This window comes from Oncorhynchus gorbuscha, linkage group LG19 (genome assembly GCF_021184085.1).
Source record: "Oncorhynchus gorbuscha isolate QuinsamMale2020 ecotype Even-year linkage group LG19, OgorEven_v1.0, whole genome shotgun sequence".
NCBI lineage: Eukaryota > Metazoa > Chordata > Actinopteri > Salmoniformes > Salmonidae > Oncorhynchus > Oncorhynchus gorbuscha.
In genome coordinates this window covers 78,557,302-78,576,771 of record NC_060191.1, presented here as the reverse complement: position 1 = coordinate 78,576,771, position 19,470 = coordinate 78,557,302, and the positions used below count along the sequence as shown (strand labels likewise).

At 53.0% G+C, this 19,470-nt stretch overlaps 1 protein-coding gene across 1 annotated transcript; it reads right to left on the bottom strand.

Moving 5' to 3' along the window:
* Window positions 1-539: 539 nt before the first annotated feature.
* Window positions 540-17,446, bottom strand: LOC124004984 (extensin-like). The gene is made up of 7 exons (XM_046313786.1): window positions 17,352-17,446; window positions 16,465-17,005; window positions 15,945-16,240; window positions 15,284-15,548; window positions 11,005-11,171; window positions 10,756-10,921; window positions 540-1,181 (listed from the first exon to the last, which is right to left on the bottom strand). Exons 1-7 carry the CDS (start codon window positions 17,444-17,446, stop codon window positions 540-542), a joined length of 2,172 nt encoding a protein of 723 aa, XP_046169742.1.
* Between the last annotated feature and the right edge of the window lie 2,024 nt (window positions 17,447-19,470).

Here is a 19,470-nt window from a genome sequence, read left to right as displayed (position 1 = left end):
GGTCCAGGTGTGTGTAATGATGGGGTCCAGGTGTGTGTAATGATGGGGACCAGGTGTGTGTAATGATGGGGACCAGGTGTGTGTAATGATGGGGTCCAGGTGTGTGTAATGATGGGGTCCAGGTGTGTGTAATGATGAGGTCCAGGTGTGTGTAATGATGGGGTCCAGGTGTGTGTAATGATGGGTCCAGGTGTGTGTAATGACTAATAGGTGTGTGTAATGATGGGGTCCAGGTGTGTGTAATGATGGGGTCCAGGTGTGTGTAATGACTAATAGGTGTGTGTAATGATGGGGTCCAGGTGTGTGTAATGATGGGGTCCAGGTGTGTGTAATGATGGGGACCAGGTGTGTGTAATGATGGGGACCAGGTGTGTGTAATGATGGGGACCAGGTGTGTGTAATGATGGGGACCAGGTGTGTGTAATGATGGGGACCAGGCGTGTGTAATGACGGGGTCCAGGTGTGTGTAATGACTAACAGGCGTGTGTAGAGCCAATTAGTTGTATTGTGATAAGATAGGGCGAGCAGTAGTGGACTGGTCACCGGGAACACCGGGAGAACTCCACAGAGAGCAGGTACGCAGGAGAAGGCAGGTGTCTGCCCACAGAGAGCAGGTACGCAGGAGAAGGGAGGTGTCTGCCCACAGAGAGCAGGTACACAGGAGAAGGCAGGTGTCTGCCCACAGAGAGTAGGTACGCAGGAGAAGGCAGGTGTCTGCCCACAGAGAGCAGGTACGCAGGAGAAGGCAGGTGTCTGCCCACAGAGAGCAGGTACGCAGGAGAAGGCAGGTGTCTGCCCACAGAGAGCAGGTACGCAGGAGAAGGGAGGTGTCTGCCCACAGAGAGCAGGTACGCAGGAGAAGGCAGGTGTCTGCCCACAGAGAGCAGGTACGCAGGAGAAGGCAGGTGTCTGCCCACAGAGAGCAGGTACGCAGGAGAAAGCAGGTGTCTGCCCACAGAGAGCAGGTACGCAGGAGAAGGGAGGTGTCTGCCCACAGAGAGCAGGTACGCAGGAGAAGGCAGGTGTCTGCCCACAGAGAGCAGGTACGCAGGAGAAGGGAGGTGTCTGCCCACAGAGAGCAGGTACGCAGGAGAAGGGAGGTGTCTGCCCACAGAGAGCAGGTACGCAGGAGAAGGGAGGTGTCTGCCCACAGAGAGCAGGTACGCAGGAGAAGGGAGGTGCTGGAACGTGTCGTAGACAGAGTGAATGTCGTTGGCAAGATGGGGGCTCAGTTACAGGAGGATTCAGTCTGAGGCTCCATATACATTAGAGGACACCAGTATCGATCACAGTCATTTCTTGGAAAGTATGATGACATCCTAATGGTTACTGAGGAGGACATCCTAATGGTTACTGAGAAGGACATCCTATTGGTTACTGAGAAGGACATCCTAATGGTTACAGAGAAGGACATCCTAATGGTTACTGAGAAGGACATCCTAATGGTTACTGAGAAGGACATCCTAATGGTTACTGAGAAGGACATCCTAATGGTTACTGAGAAGGACATCCTAATGGTTACTGAGAAGGACATCCTAATGGCCCTGAGAAGGACATCCTAATGGTTACTGAGAAGGACATCCTAATGGTTACTGAGAAGGACATCCTAATGGTTACTGAGAAGGACATCCTAATGGTTACTGAGAAGGACATCCTAATGGTTACTGAGGAGGACATCCTATTGGTTACTGAGGAGGACATCCTATTGGTTACTGAGAAGTACATCCTCATGGTTACTGAGGAGGACATTCTATTGACCCTGGATACTGACATGGTGATCCATAGAGGTTCTTCCCAATAAAGTAGCTTCAACATATTTCCTATGACTTGCTTACTTACCATTATTTGACTCCTACATTTCTAATGTCTCTTGTTCCTGTCTGTACTATTCTTGTCCCATACTTTGACAGAGTGAAGCCAGTCAGCCGACCCTGAGAAGCTGACCCCGTTTCAGTGAGTATTGTGGATATATATATAGCATCTCCTTTTTACTCCGGGCTTCAGTTAATGTAGATGGCTTGTGGCTGCTCTCTTAAAGGTTACGTTCTATGTTTGGAGAGATGTTCAACCATTTGTTTTTTAGAAGGTGTACTCCCATGACTTAAAGCCAGCCAGCTGACCCTGAGCAGCAGTTAGACAGTTCTATGTCTCAGTGATAATTGTGGACATTATCTCTGTTTTACACCAGGCTTCAGGTGATGTGATGTATTTCAATCATGACAAATTCAGTGTGTGATCTGTAGAAGTTTTACAACAATGTGCAGCGTGTGTGTTTGTGCGTTTCTTCAAGTGCAGTCGCAAAAACTATCAAGCGCTATGACGAAATTGGCTCTCATGAGCACCGCCACAAGAAAGGAAGACCCAGAGTTACCTCTGCTGCAGAGGTTAAGTTCATTAGAGTTACCAGCCTCAGAAATTGCAGCCCAAGTAAATGCTTCACAGAGTTCAAGTAACAGACACATCTCAACATCAGCTGTTCAGAGGAGACTGTGTGAATCAGGACCTTCATGGTCAAATTGCTGCAAAGAAATCACTACTAAATGACACCAATAAATGTGTCCTTTGGTCTGGAGTCCAAATTGGAGATTTTTGGTTCCAACTGCCATGTCTTTGTGAGAAATGGTGTGGGTGAACAGATGATCTCTGCATGTGTATTTCCCACTGTGAAGCATGGAGGAGGAGGTGTTTTGGTGTGGGGGTACTTTGCTGCTGACACCGTCTGTGATTGAATTAGAATTCAAGGCACACTTAACCAGCATGGTTACCACAGCATTCTGCAGCGATACGCCATCCCATCTAGTTTGGGCTTAGTGGGACTATCCTTTGTATTTCAACAGGACAATGACCCAACACACCTCCGGGTAGTGTAAGGGCTATTTTACCAAGGAGGAGAGTGATGGTGCTGAATCAGATGACCAGGCTTCCAAAATCGCCCGACATCAACACATTTGAGATGGTTTGGGATGAGTCGGACCACAGAGTTAAGGACAAGCAGCCAACAAGTGCTCAGCATATGTGGGAACTCCTTCAAGACTTTTCGGAAAGTATTCCAGGTAAAGCTGGTTGAGAAAATGCCAAGAGTGTGCAAAGCTGTCATCAAGGCAAAGGATGGCTATTAGAAATATCTCACATGTATAATATATTTTGATTTATTTAACACGTTTTTGGTTACTACACGATTCCACATTTGTTATTTCATAGTTTTGTTGAAATGTAGAAAATTGTTTGTGTTCTAAACCTTTAGACCGGTAGTGTACAATTAATAAGAACAGAATAATATTGCACAAAAAATAAGTACAATGCAATGCAATCTGCAACCCCTTGTACGCGTGAGTAGAGCTGTGTTGTGATGGGGTCTAGTAGTGCTGTGTTGTGATGGGGTCTAGTAGAGCTGTGTTGTGATGGGGTCTAGTAGAGCTGTGTTGTGATGGGGTCTAGTAGAGCTGTGTTGTGATGGGGTCTAGTAGAGCTGTGTTGTGATGGGGTCTAGTAGAGCTGTGTTGTGATGGGGTCTAGTAGTGCTGTGTTGTGATGGGGTCTAGTAGAGCTGTGTTGTGATGGGGTCTAGTAGAGCTGTGTTGTGATGGGGTCATCTCTCTCCCTCTCTCTCTTGCTCTCTCTCTCTCTCTCTCTCTCTCTCTCTCTCTCTCTCTCTCTCTCTCTCTCTCTCTCTCTCTCTATCTCTGTCTCTCTCTCTCTCTCTGTCTTTCTCTCTCAATTCAATTCAATTTACTTTATTGACATGGCAAGTTCATTATTACTTACATTGTCAAAGTAAAGATACAATTAAAAAAATATATACACAAAATATATATATATTTATATATAAATGGTGGGACCAACAGCAATAATAATAGTAGTAGTGGACATGGGATTACCATTAACAACAACAACAACAACAATATTAATGAGAACAACAATATATTAAAGCAATGGTAGTAGACCAGTGTCAACATGACTGAGAAGACACATGACCTGGTAGTAGACCAGTGTCAACATGACTGAGAAGACACATGACCTGGTAGTAGACCAGTCTCAACATGACTGAGAAGACACATGACCTGGTAGTAGACCAGTGTCAACATGACTGAGAAGACACATGACCCGGTATGAAAGACAAAATAAAACAAGATGGGAAATATTATCGACATTACTTTACACTTTTCACTGGCTGTCCCTCAGGTTGTGGCAGGAAGACACATATTTGGCTGCCAAAACTGCACATTTTGGCTTTTCACCCAATAAATATTTGATTTTTTCTTCATCTTTTATAGTTTCAAATTCTTTGTATTGAATTATAATTTTGGGATAGAAATATTCTCTCAGGTCTGAGTATTTGTCACAGTGTAATAGGAAATGCAGCTCTGTCTCTACTTCTACCCCTGGAGCAGAGTGAGCACAGCCTGTCCTCTCTGGACAGCCAGGTTTGTCTGTGATGACCGGTCTCTACAGCCAGACTGTCCTCTCTGGGCAGCCAGGTTTGTCTGTGATGACCGGTCTCTATAGCCAGACTGTCCTCTCTGGACAGCCAGGTTTGTCTGTGATGACCGGTCTCTATAGCCAGACTGTCCTCTCTGGGCAGCCAGGTTTGTCTGTGATGACCGGTCTCTATAGCCAGACTGTGCTCACTGAGTCTGTACCTAGTCAATGTTTTCCTCAGTTTTCTATCAGTCACAGTGGTCAGATAGTCTGCCACCATGTACGGTCTGTTTAGAGCCAAATAGCATTGAAGTTTACCTTGAGTTTTTGTGGTGTCTTTCCAATAGGTGATATATTTATTTTTGTTTTGTGATGATTTGGTTGGGCCAGATTTTCTGAGTGCTGTCCTGAGGCTCTATGGGGTTGGTTTGGGTTAGTGAACTGAGCCTCAGAACCAGCTGGCTGAGTGCTGTCCTGAGGCTCTATGGGGTTGGTTTGGGTTAGTGAACTGAGCCTCAGAACCAGCTGGCTGAGTGCTGTCCTGAGGCTCTATGGGGTTGGTTTAGGTTAGTGAACTGAGCCTCAGAACCAGCTGGCTGACTGCTGTCCTGAGGCTCTATGGGGTTGGTTTGGGTTAGTGAACTGAGCCTCAGAACCAGCTGGCTGAGTGCTGTCCTGAGGCTCTATGGGGTTGGTTTGGGTTAGTGAACTGAGCCTCAGAACCAGCTGTCTGAGTGCTGTCCTGAGTCTCTATGGGGTTGGTTTGGGTTAGTGAACTGAGCCTCAGAACCAGCTGGCTGAGTGCTGTCCTGAGGCTCTATGGGGTTGGTTTGGGTTGTTGAACTGAGCCTCAGAACCAGGTGGCTGACTGCTGTCCTGAGGCTCTATGGGGTTGGTTTGGGTTAGTGAACTGAGCCAGCTGGCTGAGGGGCCTCTTCTCTTGTTTCATCTCTTGACATTGTAGAGCTGTGTGATGGAATGTTTTGGGGTCACTTGTTTTTAGATGGTTGTAAGATTTGATGACTCTTTCGTCTATTCCAATGAGGAGGGGGTATTGGCCCAATTCTGCTCTACATGCGTTATTTTGAGTTTTTCTTTGCACTTGCAAAACAGTCTTGCAAAACTCTGCATGCAGTATTTCCATTATTAGAGATTGGACCCCATACTTCACTGCCATATAGAGCAATTGGTTCTATACCTGATTGAAAAATGTTGAGCCAGATTCTAATTGGAATTTCGATTTTAATTTCCTTTTAATGGCATAGAATGCTCTTCTTGCTTTGTCTCTCAGCTCATTCACAGTCATGTGAAAGCTACCTGTGTTGCTGATATTTAGTCCTAGATATGTGTAGTTTTTGGTGTGTTCTAATAGAACTGTGTCCAAATAGAATTGATATTTGTCATCCTTATTTCCGAACCTTTTCTCCACCTATCACCATTTTGGATAGCCAATTCCTCATGATGAGGTTTGTTTAATTTATTCCAATTCTCCCAGAAGTGGTTTGATTCTATGGATTCCTCAAATCCATCCAGCTGATTTCTAATTTATTTTGTGTTCTTAGGGTGTGTTTGAGTTTCAGTGTTTCATACTGAAGGCCTATATTTTTGTTGTCTGGTTCTCTGTGTTTTTGATGAGATATATTTCTCAATTACTTTCTTAGATTTTTGCAATCACTATCAAACCATTTTTCATTATCTCTTATTTCTGGTTTGCTCTTATGCTTCTTTAGATTAGCCAAGGAGGCTAATTTGTCAAATGTAAAGTTTATGTTTCAAACAGCCACATTTACACCTTCGTTGCTGGAGGAGAATGTTAAAGGCTAAAAAGTTGTCCAGGAGAGATTGTATGTTTTGGCTACTAATTACTTTTTGGTAGATGTCTGTACTGTTTGCACTCCATCTATAGGCCCGTTTTGCACCATGTAATTTATTGGGCCGTGATGCTTCATGGTTGGGTTCCCCTCTTCTCAGATACACTGTGAGGTGTTAGTGGGCTGACTGTGAAGGCTCTGAGAGAGGTGTTAGTGGGCTGACTGTGAAGGCTCTGAGAGAGGTGTTAGTGGGCTGACTGTGAAGGCTCTGAGAGGTGTTAGTGGGCTGACTGTGAAGGCTCTGAGAGAGGTGTTAGTGGGCTGACTGTGAAGGCTCTGAGAGAGGTGTTAGTGGGCTGACTGTGAAGGCTCTGAGAGAGGTGTTAGTGGGCTGACTGTGAAGGCTCTGAGAGAGGTGTTAGTGGGCTGACTGTGAAGGCTCTGAGAGAGGTGTTAGTGGGCTGACTGTGAAGGCTCTGAGAGAGGTGTTAGTGGGCTGACTGTGAAGGCTCTGAGAGAGGTGTTAGTGGGCTGACTGTGAAGGCTCTGAGAGAGAGGTGTTAGTGGGCTGACTGTGAAGGCTCTGAGAGAGGTGTTAGTGGGCTGACTGTGAAGCCTCTGAGAGAGGTGTTAGTGGGCTGACTGTGAAGCCTCTGAGAGAGGTGTTAGTGGGCTGACTGTGAAGGCTCTGAGAGAGGTGTTAGTGGGCTGACTGTGAAGGCTCTGAGAGAGGTGTTAGTGGGCTGACTGTGAAGGCTCTGACAGAGGTGTTAGTGGGCTGACTGTGAAGGCTCAGAGAGGTGTTAGTGGGCTGACTGTGAAGGCTCTGAGAGAGGTGTTAGTGGGCTGACTGTGTTGGCTCAGAGAGGTGTTAGTGGGCTGACTGTGAAGGCTCTGAGAGAGGTGTTAGTGGGCTGACTGTGTTGGCTCAGAGAGGTGTTAGTGGGCTGACTGTGAAGGCTCTGAGAGAGGTGTTAGTGGGCTGACTGTGAAGGCTCTGAGAGAGGTGTTAGTGGGCTGACTGTGAAGGCTCTGAGAGAGGTGTTAGTGGGCTGACTGTGAAGGCTCTGAGAGAGGTGTTAGTGGGCTGACTGTGAAGGCTCTGAGAGAGGTGTTAGTGGGCTGACTGTGAAGGCTCTGAGAGAGGTGTTAGTGGGCTGACTGTGAAGCCTCTGAGAGAGGTGTTAGTGGGCTGACTGTGAAGCCTCTGAGAGAGGTGTTAGTGGGCTGACTGTGAAGGCTCTGAGAGAGGTGTTAGTAGGCTGACTGTGAAGGCTCTGAGAGAGGTGTTAGTGGGCTGACTGTGAAGGCTCTGAGAGAGGTGTTAGTGGGCTGACTGTGAAGGCTCTGAGAGAGGTGTTAGTGGGCTGACTGTGAAGGCTCTGAGAGAGGTGTTAGTGGGCTGACTGTGAAGGCTCTGAGAGAGGTGTTAGTGGGCTGACTGTGAAGGCTCTGAGAGAGGTGTTAGTGGGCTGACTGTGAAGGCTCTGAGAGAGGTGTTAGTGGGCTGACTGTGAAGGCTCTGAGAGAGGTATTAGTGGGCTGACTGTGAAGGCTCTGAGAGAGGTGTTAGTGGGCTGACTGTGAAGGCTCTGAGAGAGGTGTTAGTGGGCTGACTGTGAAGGCTCTGAGAGAGGTGTTAGTGGGCTGACTGTGAAGGCTCTGAGAGAGGTGTTAGTGGGCTGACTGTGAAGCCTCTGAGAGAGGTGTTAGTGGGCTGACTGTGAAGGCTCTGAGAGAGGTGTTAGTGGGCTGACTGTGAATGCTCTGAGAGAGGTGTTAGTGGGCTGACTGTGAAGGCTCTGAGAGAGGTGTTAGTGGGCTGACTGTGAAGGCTCTGAGAGACTCTGGGTTTTGGTCGGTGAGGAAGTAGTCTACAGTGCTGCTGCCAAGGGATGAGCTGTAGGTGTACCTACCTAAAGAGTCCCCTCTCAGCCTACCATTGACTATGTACAGACCCAGTGTTCCACAGAGCTGTAGGTGTACCTACCTAAAGAGTCCCCTCTCAGCCCACCATTGACTATGTACAGACCAAGTGTTCCACAGAGCTGTAGGTGTACCTACCAAAAGAGTCCCCTCTCAGCCCACCATTGACTATGTACAGACCCAATGTTCCACAGAGCTGTAGGTGTACCCACCTAAAGAGTCCCCTCTCAGCCTACCATTGACTATGTACAGACCCTGTGTTCCACAGAGCTTCACGAGCTGTACTCCATTTTTGTTTTTCACTTTGTCATAGTTGTTTCTGTGGGAGTCTGTGGGGAGGGAAAGGATGCTGCTTCCTGTCTGTATGTGGGGAGGGAAAGGTTGTTACTTCCTGTCTGTATATGGGGAGGGAAAGGTTGTTACTTCCTGTCTGTATGTGGGGAGGGAAAGGTTGTTACTTCCTGTCTGTATGTGGGGAGGGAAAGGTTGTTGCTTCCTGTCTGTATGTGGGGAGGGAAAGGTTGTTACTTCCTGTCTGTCTGTGGGGAGGGAAAGGTTGTTACTTCCTGTCTGTATGAGGGGAGGTAAAGGTAGTTGCTTCCTGTCTGTATGTGGGGAGGGAAAGGTTGTTACTTCCTGTCTGTATGTGGGGAGGGAAAGGTTGTTACTTCCTGTCTGTATGTGGGGAGGGAAAGGTTGTTGCTTCCTGTCTGTATGTGGGGAGGGAAAGGTTGTTGCTTCCTGTCTGTATGTGGGGAGGGAAAGGTTGTTACTTCCTGTCTGTCTGTGGGGAGGGAAAGGTTGTTGCTTCCTGTCTGTATGAGGGGAGGGAAAGGTTGTTGCTTCCTGTCTGTATGTGGGGAGGGAAAGGTTGTTACTTCCTGTCTGTATGTGGGGAGGGAAAGGTGGTTACTTCCTGGTAGGTGTTTATCTCCATAACTGTTAATAGTGTCTTGTTATTCTGCTGTTCTAGCATTCAGGTCTTCACAGACCAGTACGTTGCCTTGGGCCTGAAAGTGACTAATTTCTCCCTCTAGAATGGAGAAACTCTCTTCATTGAAGGAGGGTGACTCTGAGGGGGAATGTATGAGGAGGAAATGGAGGAACTCTCTTCATTGAAGGAGGGTGACTCTGAGGGGGGAATGTATGAGGAGGAAATGGAGAAACTCTCTTCATTGAAGGAGGGTGACTCTGAGGGGGAATGCATGTGGCACGGAGGAAGACGTTGTAATCTGTTAAGAGTCTCCTTGTTGATGTTTAACCAGATAAATAATTCTCCTGTTTTGATCAATTAGATTGAATGAATTAGTTCAGATTTATACCATATTAGCATTCCCCCTGAGTCTCTGCCCTGTCTGATTCCTTTTAATTAGGTGGATGGTATGATTATCTCCCTATAACCTAGTGGACAGCCAGTGGATGGTATGATTATCTCCCTATAACCTAGTGGACAGCCAGTGGATGGTATGATTATCTCCCTATAACCTAGTGGACAGCCAGTGGATGGTATGATTATCTCCCTATAACCTAGTGGACAGCCAGTGGATGGTATGATTACCGTCCTATAAGAGTGGACAGCCAGTGGATGGTATGATTATCTCCCTATAACCTAGTGGACAGCCAGTGGATGGTATGATTACCTCTCTATAACCTAGTGGACAGCCAGTGGAAACATCACCTCTGCACCATGTTTCCTGTAGTACTACAATATCAACATCATCAATTTCTTTCAGGAAGTCTGAGTTTCTGGTCAAAAGCAGAGACTTCAAGCCTTGTAAATTCAACAGCAACAAAGATGTGCTGTTCCTGGGTGGAGAGGTCGGACTGCAGTTTAAAGGACATCCTTGGACTGCGGACTCTCTCCCTGTACAGGTCAACAGGGTCATAGAGACGGACCAGATCGAGGGTGGGGTGGTGGGGACTGTCTCCCTGTACAGGTGAACATGGTCATAGAGACGGTCCAGATCAAGGGTGGGGTGGTGGGGACTGTCTCCCTGTACAGGTGAACATGGTCATAGAGACAGACCAGATCGAGGGTGGGATGGTGGGGACTGTTTCCCTGTACAAGTGAACAGGGTCATAGAGACGGTCCAGATCGAGGGTGGGATGGTGGGCCAGGTGAACATGGTCATAGAGACGGTCCAGATCGAGGGTAGGATGGTGGGCCAGGTGAACATGGTCATAGAGACAGTCCAGATCGAGGGTGGGATGGTGGGCCAGGTGAACATGGTCATAGAGACAGTCCAGATCGAGGGTGGGATGGTGGGCCAGGTGAACATGGTCATAGAGACAGTCCAGATCGAGGGTGGGATGGTGGGCCAGGTGAACATGGTCATAGAGACAGTCCAGATCGAGGGTGGGATGATGGGCCAGGTGTACATTGGGTTGCAAGGCTCAGTCCTGGGAGAGGCTGGCGTTTATTCTTTGGATTGTGGCAGGGTGGAAGTCCTTCCTCTGTAGAATGGTTGACACCATGATTCTTGAGTTGGGGAAGATTTCGCAGGTCGTTGCTTCCGGTGTGTATGATTATGTGGCTTGGCGACCCGAGATGTGCCTTATCAAGCAGCTCCATGGCCCTCTGCGTTGTTGGGCACCACACCTTTCTCCTTTTGTGTCTGGGGGGGGTTGTCTGGTGGGTGTTGGAGCTGGGGTGTGGCTGGTTTGTGCCGGTGCCGCTGTCAGTGGGAGGCTGTTCTGTGGGTTGGGGAGGAGGGGTGCAGCAGGCAGGGCTGGGGAAGCCTGGCTGGTTGAGCTGGGCTCCTCTGCTGTGTGAGGACAGGGCTGGGGAAGCCTGGCTGGTTGAGGACAGGGCTGGGGAAGCCTGGCTGGTTGATCTGGGCTCCTTTGCTGTGTGAGGACAGGGCTGGGGAAACCTGGCTGGTAGAGGACAGGGCTGGGGAAGACTGGCTGGTTGAGCTGGGCTCCTCTGCTATGTGAGGACAGGGCTAGGGAAACCTGGCTGGTAGAGGACAGGGCTGGGGAAGACTGGCTGGTTGAGCTGGGCTCCTCTGCTATCTGAGGACAGGGCTGGGGAAGCCTGGCTGGTAGAGGACAGGGCTGGGGAAGCCTGGCTGGTTGATCTGGGCTCCTTTGCTGTGTGAGGACAGGGCTGGGGAAGCCTGGCTGGTTGAGCTGGGCTCCTCTGCTATGTGAGGGCAGGTCATAGACTGGTGATCTAGCTGCTCCTGCAGCCTGTCCTCTGTCCTCTGTTCTCTCCTGCAGCCTGTCCTCTGTCCTCTGTTCTCTCCTGCAGCCTGTCCTCTGTCCTCTGTTCTCTCCTGCAGCCTGTCCTCTGTCCTCTGTTCTCTCCTGCAGCCTGTCCTCTGTCCTCTGTTCTCTCCTGCAGCCTGTCCTCTGTCCTCTGTTCTCTCCTGCAGCCTGTCCTCTGTCCTCTGTTCTCTCCTGCAGCCTGTCCTCTGTCCTCTGTTCTCTCCTGCAGCCTGTCCTCTGTCCTCTGTTCTCTCCTGCAGCCTGTCCTCTGTCCTCTGTTCTCTCCTGCAGCCTGTCCTCTGTCCTCTTTCTCCCCTCCAGCTCCTCTCTTAGTGTGGTCAGATCGTTATTACTGTTCTGCCTGTCATTTTGGAGCTCTCTCACCTCCTTTGTTAGATCAGCTAGTTCTCTCTTGAGTCCGTCTCTCTCTTGCTGAACCTCTTTCAGCCGTGTTGCAAGTCTGCTGTCCTGCTCTGTCCTCACCTTGGTTCGGACCTCCTCTAAGGATGTCTGGTTGCTGTTTGCTCACACTCTCCCTGAGCAGGACCACCTCCCCCTCCAGTCTGGTGAACTCATCCCTCATGGCAGCCATGGTGGTGAGGAGGACCACCTCCCCCTCCAGTCTGGTGAACTCATCCCTCATGGCAGCCATGGTGGTGAGGAGGACCACCTCCCACTCCAGTCTGGTGAACTCATCCCTCATGGTGGTGAGGAGGACCCCCTCCAATCTGGTGAACTCATCCCTCATGGCAGCCATGGTGGTGAGGAGGACCACCTCCAGTCTGGTGAACTCATCCCTCATGGCAGCCATGGTGGTGAGGAGGACCACCTCCAGTCTGGTGAACTCATCCCTCATGGCAGCCATGGTGTTGAGGAGGACCACCTCCAGTCTGGTGAACTCATCCCTCATGGCAGCCATGGTGGTGAGGAGGACCACCTCCAGTCTGGTGAACTCATCCCTCATGGCAGCCATGGTGGTGAGGAGGGCCTGAGCCTGCTCTGCACTGAGGGGGTCGCTCTCCTCATGGGGCGTGTCCTTCGCTATGGTGGAAATAGAGGTGCTGGATGTGCCTTTTTGGGGGGGATAGTAGGGGTGAGGGTGGTGCTGTTGGAGTTTGTCTTGTGGGAGGGCATGTCACTGGTGGTGTCCTTCTCTCTCTCTGCTCTCTCCTTAATGGTCTGAAAGTCTGTTTCAAACAGCCTAATGTTACCTTGCACCATGACAGTCCCAGTCTTGTAGAGGTTGATTGTTATCGTGGTGCTGTAATCTGTCTCTTTGACTTTCAGCGTCCACCCATTACAGATTCCCTCTTTCTTTATGTATGGGTAGTGAGAGCAGACTGCTGAGCGCCATGCATTTGGCTGGTCAGTGAGAAAGATGAGATTACTCACGTCACCGTTTTTGTAGAGGTCTGTGAAAAGGGTTTCTGGCCTCCCCTTTAGTAGTTTCTGTTTAAAAGCTTTCCTCGTTGTGTCATTTTTGGCCCCTTTAGGGGTAGAGAACGGATTCAGCGCTGAGGAGGAGTGGGGACATGGTGCCTGTGGGCTCTGTGCTGCTGCCCCGTTGCCATGGCAACCGGTTTGTTCATCTGCTGCTGTTGCTAGCTAGCTAGCGCTTATTTAGTTTAAAAACCAGCAAAAAGAGTGACAAATCCTCACACAAAAAAAACAGAAGATATGTTTAAAGTTAGAGTCCGTGCTCCTTTTTGGTTGACTCACTCAGTTTGGTCATTTGATGTAGTTGTATTAACTCCCCTTGCTAGGTTTGTTCTACCTCGTTTCTTCTGGCTAGCTTGTTAGTCTGCTGGCTAGGTCTTTGTAGTGTAGCTAGCTATCTAGAATCAAAACTTCTTAACTTGACGAGCAAAGTTTTTTATTATATGAATTAATAGGGTCATCACTTATTGTCTGGAATTATTTTTCGATGAGAGTGTTTATCTCATTCTAAAAACAAAGAAATATGAAATATATCAGGAGCTCATGCTCAGCATGACTAGAGCAAGAGTTATTATGTCTCTCTCTCTCTCTCTCTCTCTCTCTGTCTCTCTCTCTCTCTCTCTCTCTCTCTCTCTCTCTCTCTCTCTCTCTCTGTCTCTCTCTCTCTCTCTCTCTCTCTCTCTCTTCTCTCTCTCTCTCTGTCTCTCTCTCTCTCTCTCTTTCTCTCTCTCTCTCTCTCTGTCTCTCTCTCTCTCTCTCTCTGTCTCTCTCTCTCTCTCTCTCTCTGTCTCTCTCTCTCTCTCTCTGTCTCTCTCTGTCTCTCTCTCTCTCTCTCTCTCTCTCTCTCTCTCTCTCTCTCTCTCTCTCTCTCTCTCTCTCCCCCTCTCTCTCTCTCTCTCTCTCTCTCTCTCTCTCTCTCTCTCTCTCTCCCCTCTCTCTCTCTCTGTCTCTCTCTCTCTCTTTCTCTCTCTCTCTGTCTCTCTCTCTCTGTCTCTCTCTCTCTCTCTCTGTCTCTCTCTCTCTCTCTTTTCTCTCTCTCTCTCTCTCTGTCTCTCTCTCTCTCTTTTCTCTCTGTCTCCCTCTCTATATATATTTTAATCTCCTTGTTAGAATATCTGAGTCTGCTGAGACCCTCTAGGTGAGATACTTGTCTTCGGCTCCATCGACGACAGGGTATATGCCTGGCTGACTCTGAGTCTGACTTTGGACAAGGGCACCAATAGACAGACCGTTGTCAGATGGAGTCTCCAGGGGTTTACACATCGTATCACCATAATGGTAATAGACATAGACAGAGAGGCTGTGAGTGATCTGAACGGAGGGACCAGGTGGACAATGGTTCCTTCCTCTATTATTTGCTTGTCTTGAACCAATCACAATCCACACACACACACACACACACACACACACACACACACACACACACACACACACACACACACACACACACACACACACACACACACACACACACACACACACACACACACACACACACACACACACACACACACACACACACACACACACACACACACACACACACACACACACAAACACAGACACAGACACAGACACATACACACAGACACACACACACTCACGCACAAAATACATGCACAGACACATACACACACACGCACACAGACACACGCAAACACAGACACACTCACACAGACACACAAGAGAGAGACAGTCTGTTTGTTTTGGTCACACACGTGGTAATGCGGCCAATTCAACAGATTTTGACAAAGGCTCTTGAGTTCTAAAATGAAATATTTGATTAGAGAAGTTTGGCTCTCATCATCAATATTCTGTCTGATTGGCTGCAGCACTTCATCCTGTATTCCCTTGTAGAATCGGAGCTGTGGGAAGGGTGCAGGAGGTCCTGCAGAACCCCTGATGAATTTAAATCCATTTGCCAAAGTTCTAGAACTACTGCTGTCTTCAGAAATAAATGTAATAATTCAGAATAGCCTGGCTGTGGATTGTGTGTAGCCCAATAATAACAAGGCATAGCCTACAGTCGGGAACGTGCAGCAAATCTGTTAGTGAACAGCATGCAGACACAACAGGCCTTTCGCAATATTTCAAATACAATCACAGGAAAACACAGGTATGAAAGCAAATGTGTCCTGCTGAAAAGAGAACACTCTACTAATCTGTTTGCTACAGGCTAACAAGATATTTGATCCACTTCCAAATAAGCTTATTGAGCTCACCTTGTTTTACAAAGTAAAACAAAAGAGCGGTAGGATTTTTTGCAGGAGTGCATAGGCCATGGCTGAGCGAGCACGGTGGTGGCTGCTGAGCGAGCACGGTGGTGGCTGCTGAGCGAGCACGGTGGTGGCTGCTGAGCGAGCACGGCGGTGGCTGGAGCGCGAGCACGGTCGTGGCTGGAGCGCGAGCATGGTGGTGGCTGGAGCGCGAGCAAGGTGATGGCTGGAGCGAGAGCACGGTGGTGGCTGCAGAGCGAGCACGGTCATGGCTGGAGCGAGCACGGGCCATGGCTGGTGGCGTGGCTGGAGCGCGAGAACGGTGGTGGCTGCTGAGCGAGCACGGTGGTGGCTGGAGCGAGCACGGTGGTGGCTGGAGCGCGAGCGCGGTCGTGGCTGGAGCGAGCACGGTGGTGGCTGGAGCGCGAGCGGTGGTGGCTGGAGCAGCATGGTGGTGGCTGGAGTGAGCATGGCGGCGCACAGTCGTGGCTGGAGCACGAGCACGGTGGTGGCTGGAGCACGGCGGTTGCTGGAGCGCGAGCACGGTGGTGGCTGGAGCGCGAGCACGGTGGTGGCTGGAGCGAGCACGGTCGTGGCTGGAGCGCGAGCACGGTGGTGGCTGGAGCGCGAGCACGGTGGTGGGTGGAGCGCGAGCACGGTGGTGGCTGGAGCGCGAGCACGGTGGTGGGTGGATCGCGAGCACGGTGGTGGCTGGAGCGCGAGCACGGTGGTGGCTGCTGAGCGAGCACGGTGGTGGCTGCTGAGCGAGCACGGTGGTGGCTGTTGAGTGATCACGGTGGTGGCTGCTGAGTGAGCACGGTGGTGGCTGCTGAGTCAGCACGGTGGTGGCTGTTGAGTGAGCACGGTGGTGGCTGCTGATTGCACGGTGGTGGCTGTTGAGTGAGCACGGTCGTGGCCAGGTCACCCGGTGGTGGCTGGATGAGCATGGTATGGCTGCTGAGTGAGCACGGTGGTGACTGGAGCGATCATGGTGGTGGCTGGAGCGCGAGCACGGTCGTGGCTGCTGAGCGAGCACCCGTGGCTGCTGAGCGAGCACGGTCGTGGCTGGAGCGTGAGCACGGTGGTGGCTCCGCGAGCACGGTCATGGCTGGAGCGCGAGTTCGGTGGTGGCTGCTCAGCACGGCGATGGCCAGTCACCCTCCTCTCGAGCACGGCGATGGCTGAAGCGCGAGCACGGTCGTGGCTCTCATGTTCTGGTATCTGGCAGAGCGCGAGCACGGTCGTGGCTGGAGCACGAGCACGGTGGTGGCCTCGAGCACTGTGGTGGCTGCTGAGCTCCTCAGGCACGGCGGTGACTCAGCACGGTGGTGGCTCGAGCACGGTCAGGTCACCACTCGTGGCTGGAGCTCACGGTGGTGGCTGGAGCTCGAGCACGGTCATGGCTCGTGAGCACGGTGGTGGCTCAGAGCAGCACCTCCTCTCACGGCCGTGGCTGGAGCGGCACGGTCGTGGCTGCTGAGCGAGCACGGTGGTGGCTGCAGAGCAGCACTCGTGGCTCTCATCGTGGCTGGAGCACGAGCACGGTGGTGGCTGCTGAGCGAGCACTGTGGTGGCTGCTGAGCGAGCACTCGGTGGCTGGAGCGCGAACTCCAGGTCGTGGCTGGAGCGCGAGCACGGTGGTGGCTGCTGAGCAGCACTGTGGTGGCTGCTCCACGGCGGTGGCTGGAGCACGAGCACGGTGGTGGCTGCTGAGCGAGCACTGTGGTGGCTGGAGCACGAGCACGGTGGTGGCTGCTGAGCGAGCACTGTGGTGGCTGCTCCAGGTCACGGCGGTGGCTCCTCTCATGTTCGTGGCTGGAGCACGAGCACGGTGGTGGCTGCTGAGCGAGCACTGTGGTGGCTGCTGAGCGAGCACGGCGGTGGCTGGACGCGAGCTCTCGGTGGTGGCTGGAGCGAGCACGGTGGTGGCTGGAGCGAGCACGGTCGTGGCTGGAGCCCTCCGGTGGTGGCTGGATGTTCTGGTGGCTGGAGCGCGAGCACGGTGGTGGGTGGATCGCGAGCACGGTGGTGGCTGGAGCGCGAGCACGGTGGTGGCTGCTGAGCGAGCACGGTGGTGGCTGTTCGAGCGGTCGTGGCCGGAGCGTCACGGTGGTGGCTGGAGCTCATGGTTGGCTGCTGAGTGAGCACGGTGGTGACTGGAGCGATCATGGTGGTGGCTGGAGCGCTCACGGTTCGTGGCTGCTGAGCGAGCACGGTCGTGGCTGCTGAGCGAGCTCATGTTCTGGATCGTCAGAGCGGTGGCTCAGGTCACCCGTGGCTGGAGCGTCACGGTGGTGGCTGGAGCGCGAGCACGGTGGTGGCCCTCTCTCACGGCGTTGGCTGGAGCGCGAGCACGGCTCGTGGCTCCACGGCGGTGGCTGGAGCGCAGCACGGCGGTGGCTGGAGCGCAGCACGGTCGTGGCTCATGTTGGCTGGATCTCGAGCACGGTGGTGGCAGCTCCAGCGGTGGCTGGAGCGCGAGCACGGTCGTGGCTGCTGAGCGAGCACGGTGGTGGCTGGAGCGAGCACGGTGGTGGCTGGAGCGCCTCCGGTCGTGGCTGGATCTCAGAGCACCCAGGTGGCTGGAGCGCGAGCACGGTGGTGGCTGGAGCGCGAGCATGGTGGTGGCTGCTGAGTGAGCATGGCGGTGACTGGAGCGAGCACGGTGGTGGCTGGAGAGCTCTCCAGGTCGTGGCTGCTCTCATGTTCTGGCTGGAGCGTGAGCACGGTGGTGGCTGGAGCGCGAGCACGGTCGTGGCTGGAGCGTGAGCACGGTGGTGGCTGCAGAGCGAGCACGGTCGTGGCTGCTGAGCGAGCACGGCCATGGCTCTCATGTTCTGGCTGCTCAGCACGGTGGTGGCTGCAGAGCGAGCACGGACGTGGCTGGAGCGCGAGCACGGTCGTGGCTGGAGCACGAGCACAGTGGTGGCTGCTAAGCGAGCACTGTGGTGGCTGCTGAGCGAGCACGGCGGTGGCTGGAGCGCGAGCACGGTGGTGGCTGGAGCGCGAGCACGGTGGTGGCTGGAGCGAGCACGGTCGTGGCTGGAGCGCGAGCATGGTGGTGGCTGGAGCGCGAGCACGGTGGTGGGTGGAGCGCGAGCACGGTGGTGGCTGGAGCGAGTGGTGGGTGGATTCGAGCACGGTGGTGGCTGGAGCGCCCACGGTGGTGGCTGCTGAGCGAGCACGGTGGTTCTGAGCGAGCACGGTGGTGGCTGTCCAGTGAGCACGGTGGTGGCTGCTGAGCGATGCACGGTGGTGGCTGTTGAGTGAGCACGGTCGTGGCTGGAGCGCGAGCACGGTGGTGGCTGGAGCGCGAGCATGGTGGTGGCTGCTGAGTGAGCACGGTGGTGACTGGAGCGATCATGGTGGTGGCTGGAGCGCGAGCAGGTCGTGGCTGCTGAGCGAGCACGTTCGTGGCTGCTGAGCGAGCACGGTCGTGGCTGGAGCGTGAGCACGGTGGTGGCTGGAGCGCGAGCACGGTCTGGCTGGAGCGAGCACGGTGGTGGCTGCTGAGCGAGCACGGCGTGGCTGGAGCCGAGCACGGCGATGGCTCATGTTCTGGCTGGAGCGCTCACGGCGGTGGCTGGAGCGCGAGCAGGTGGCTGGAGCCCTCCGGTGGCTGGAGCGCGAGCATGGTTGGCTGGAGCGCGAGCATCGTGGCTGGAGCATGAGCACGGTGGTGGCAGCTGAGCGAGCACGGCGGTGGCTGGAGCCGAGCACGGCGGTGGCTGGAGCGCGAGCACGGTCGTGGCTCTGAGCGAGCACGGTGGTGGCTCAGACGGTGGTGGCTGGAGCGCGAGCAGGTGGCTGGAGCCCTCCGGTGGTGGCTGGAGCGCGAGCATGGTGGTGGCTGCTGAGTGAGCATGGCGGTGACTGGAGTGAGCACGGTGGTGGCTGGAGAGCGAGCACGGTCGTGGCTGCTGAGCGAGCACGGTCGTGGCTGGAGCGTGAGCACGGTGGTGGCTGGAGCGCCAGGTCACGGTCATGGCTGGAGCGTGAGCACGGTGGTGGCTCAGAGCGTGGCTGCCGAGCACGGCCGTGGCTGGAGCCACTCGTGGCTGCTGAGCGAGCACGGTGGTGGCTGGAGCGCGAGCATGGTGGTGGCTGCAGTGAGCATGGCGGTGACTGGAGCGAGCACGGTGGTGGCTGGAGAGCAGCACGGTCATGGCTCTGAGCGAGCATGTGGCTGGAGCGTGAGCACGGTGGTGGCTGGAGCGCAGCACGGTCATGGCTGGAGCGTGAGCACGGTGGTGGCTCAGACCCAGGCACGGTCGTGGCTGCTCACGGCCGTGGTGGAGCGAGCACTGGTATCTCAGAGCTGCAGAGCGAGCACGGTCGTGGCTGGAGCGCGAGCACGGCCGTCTGGAGGCACGAGCACGATTCGAGCACTGTGGTGGCTGCTGAGGCGAGCACGGCGGTGGCTCAGTTCGTGGCTGGAGCTCGAGCACGGT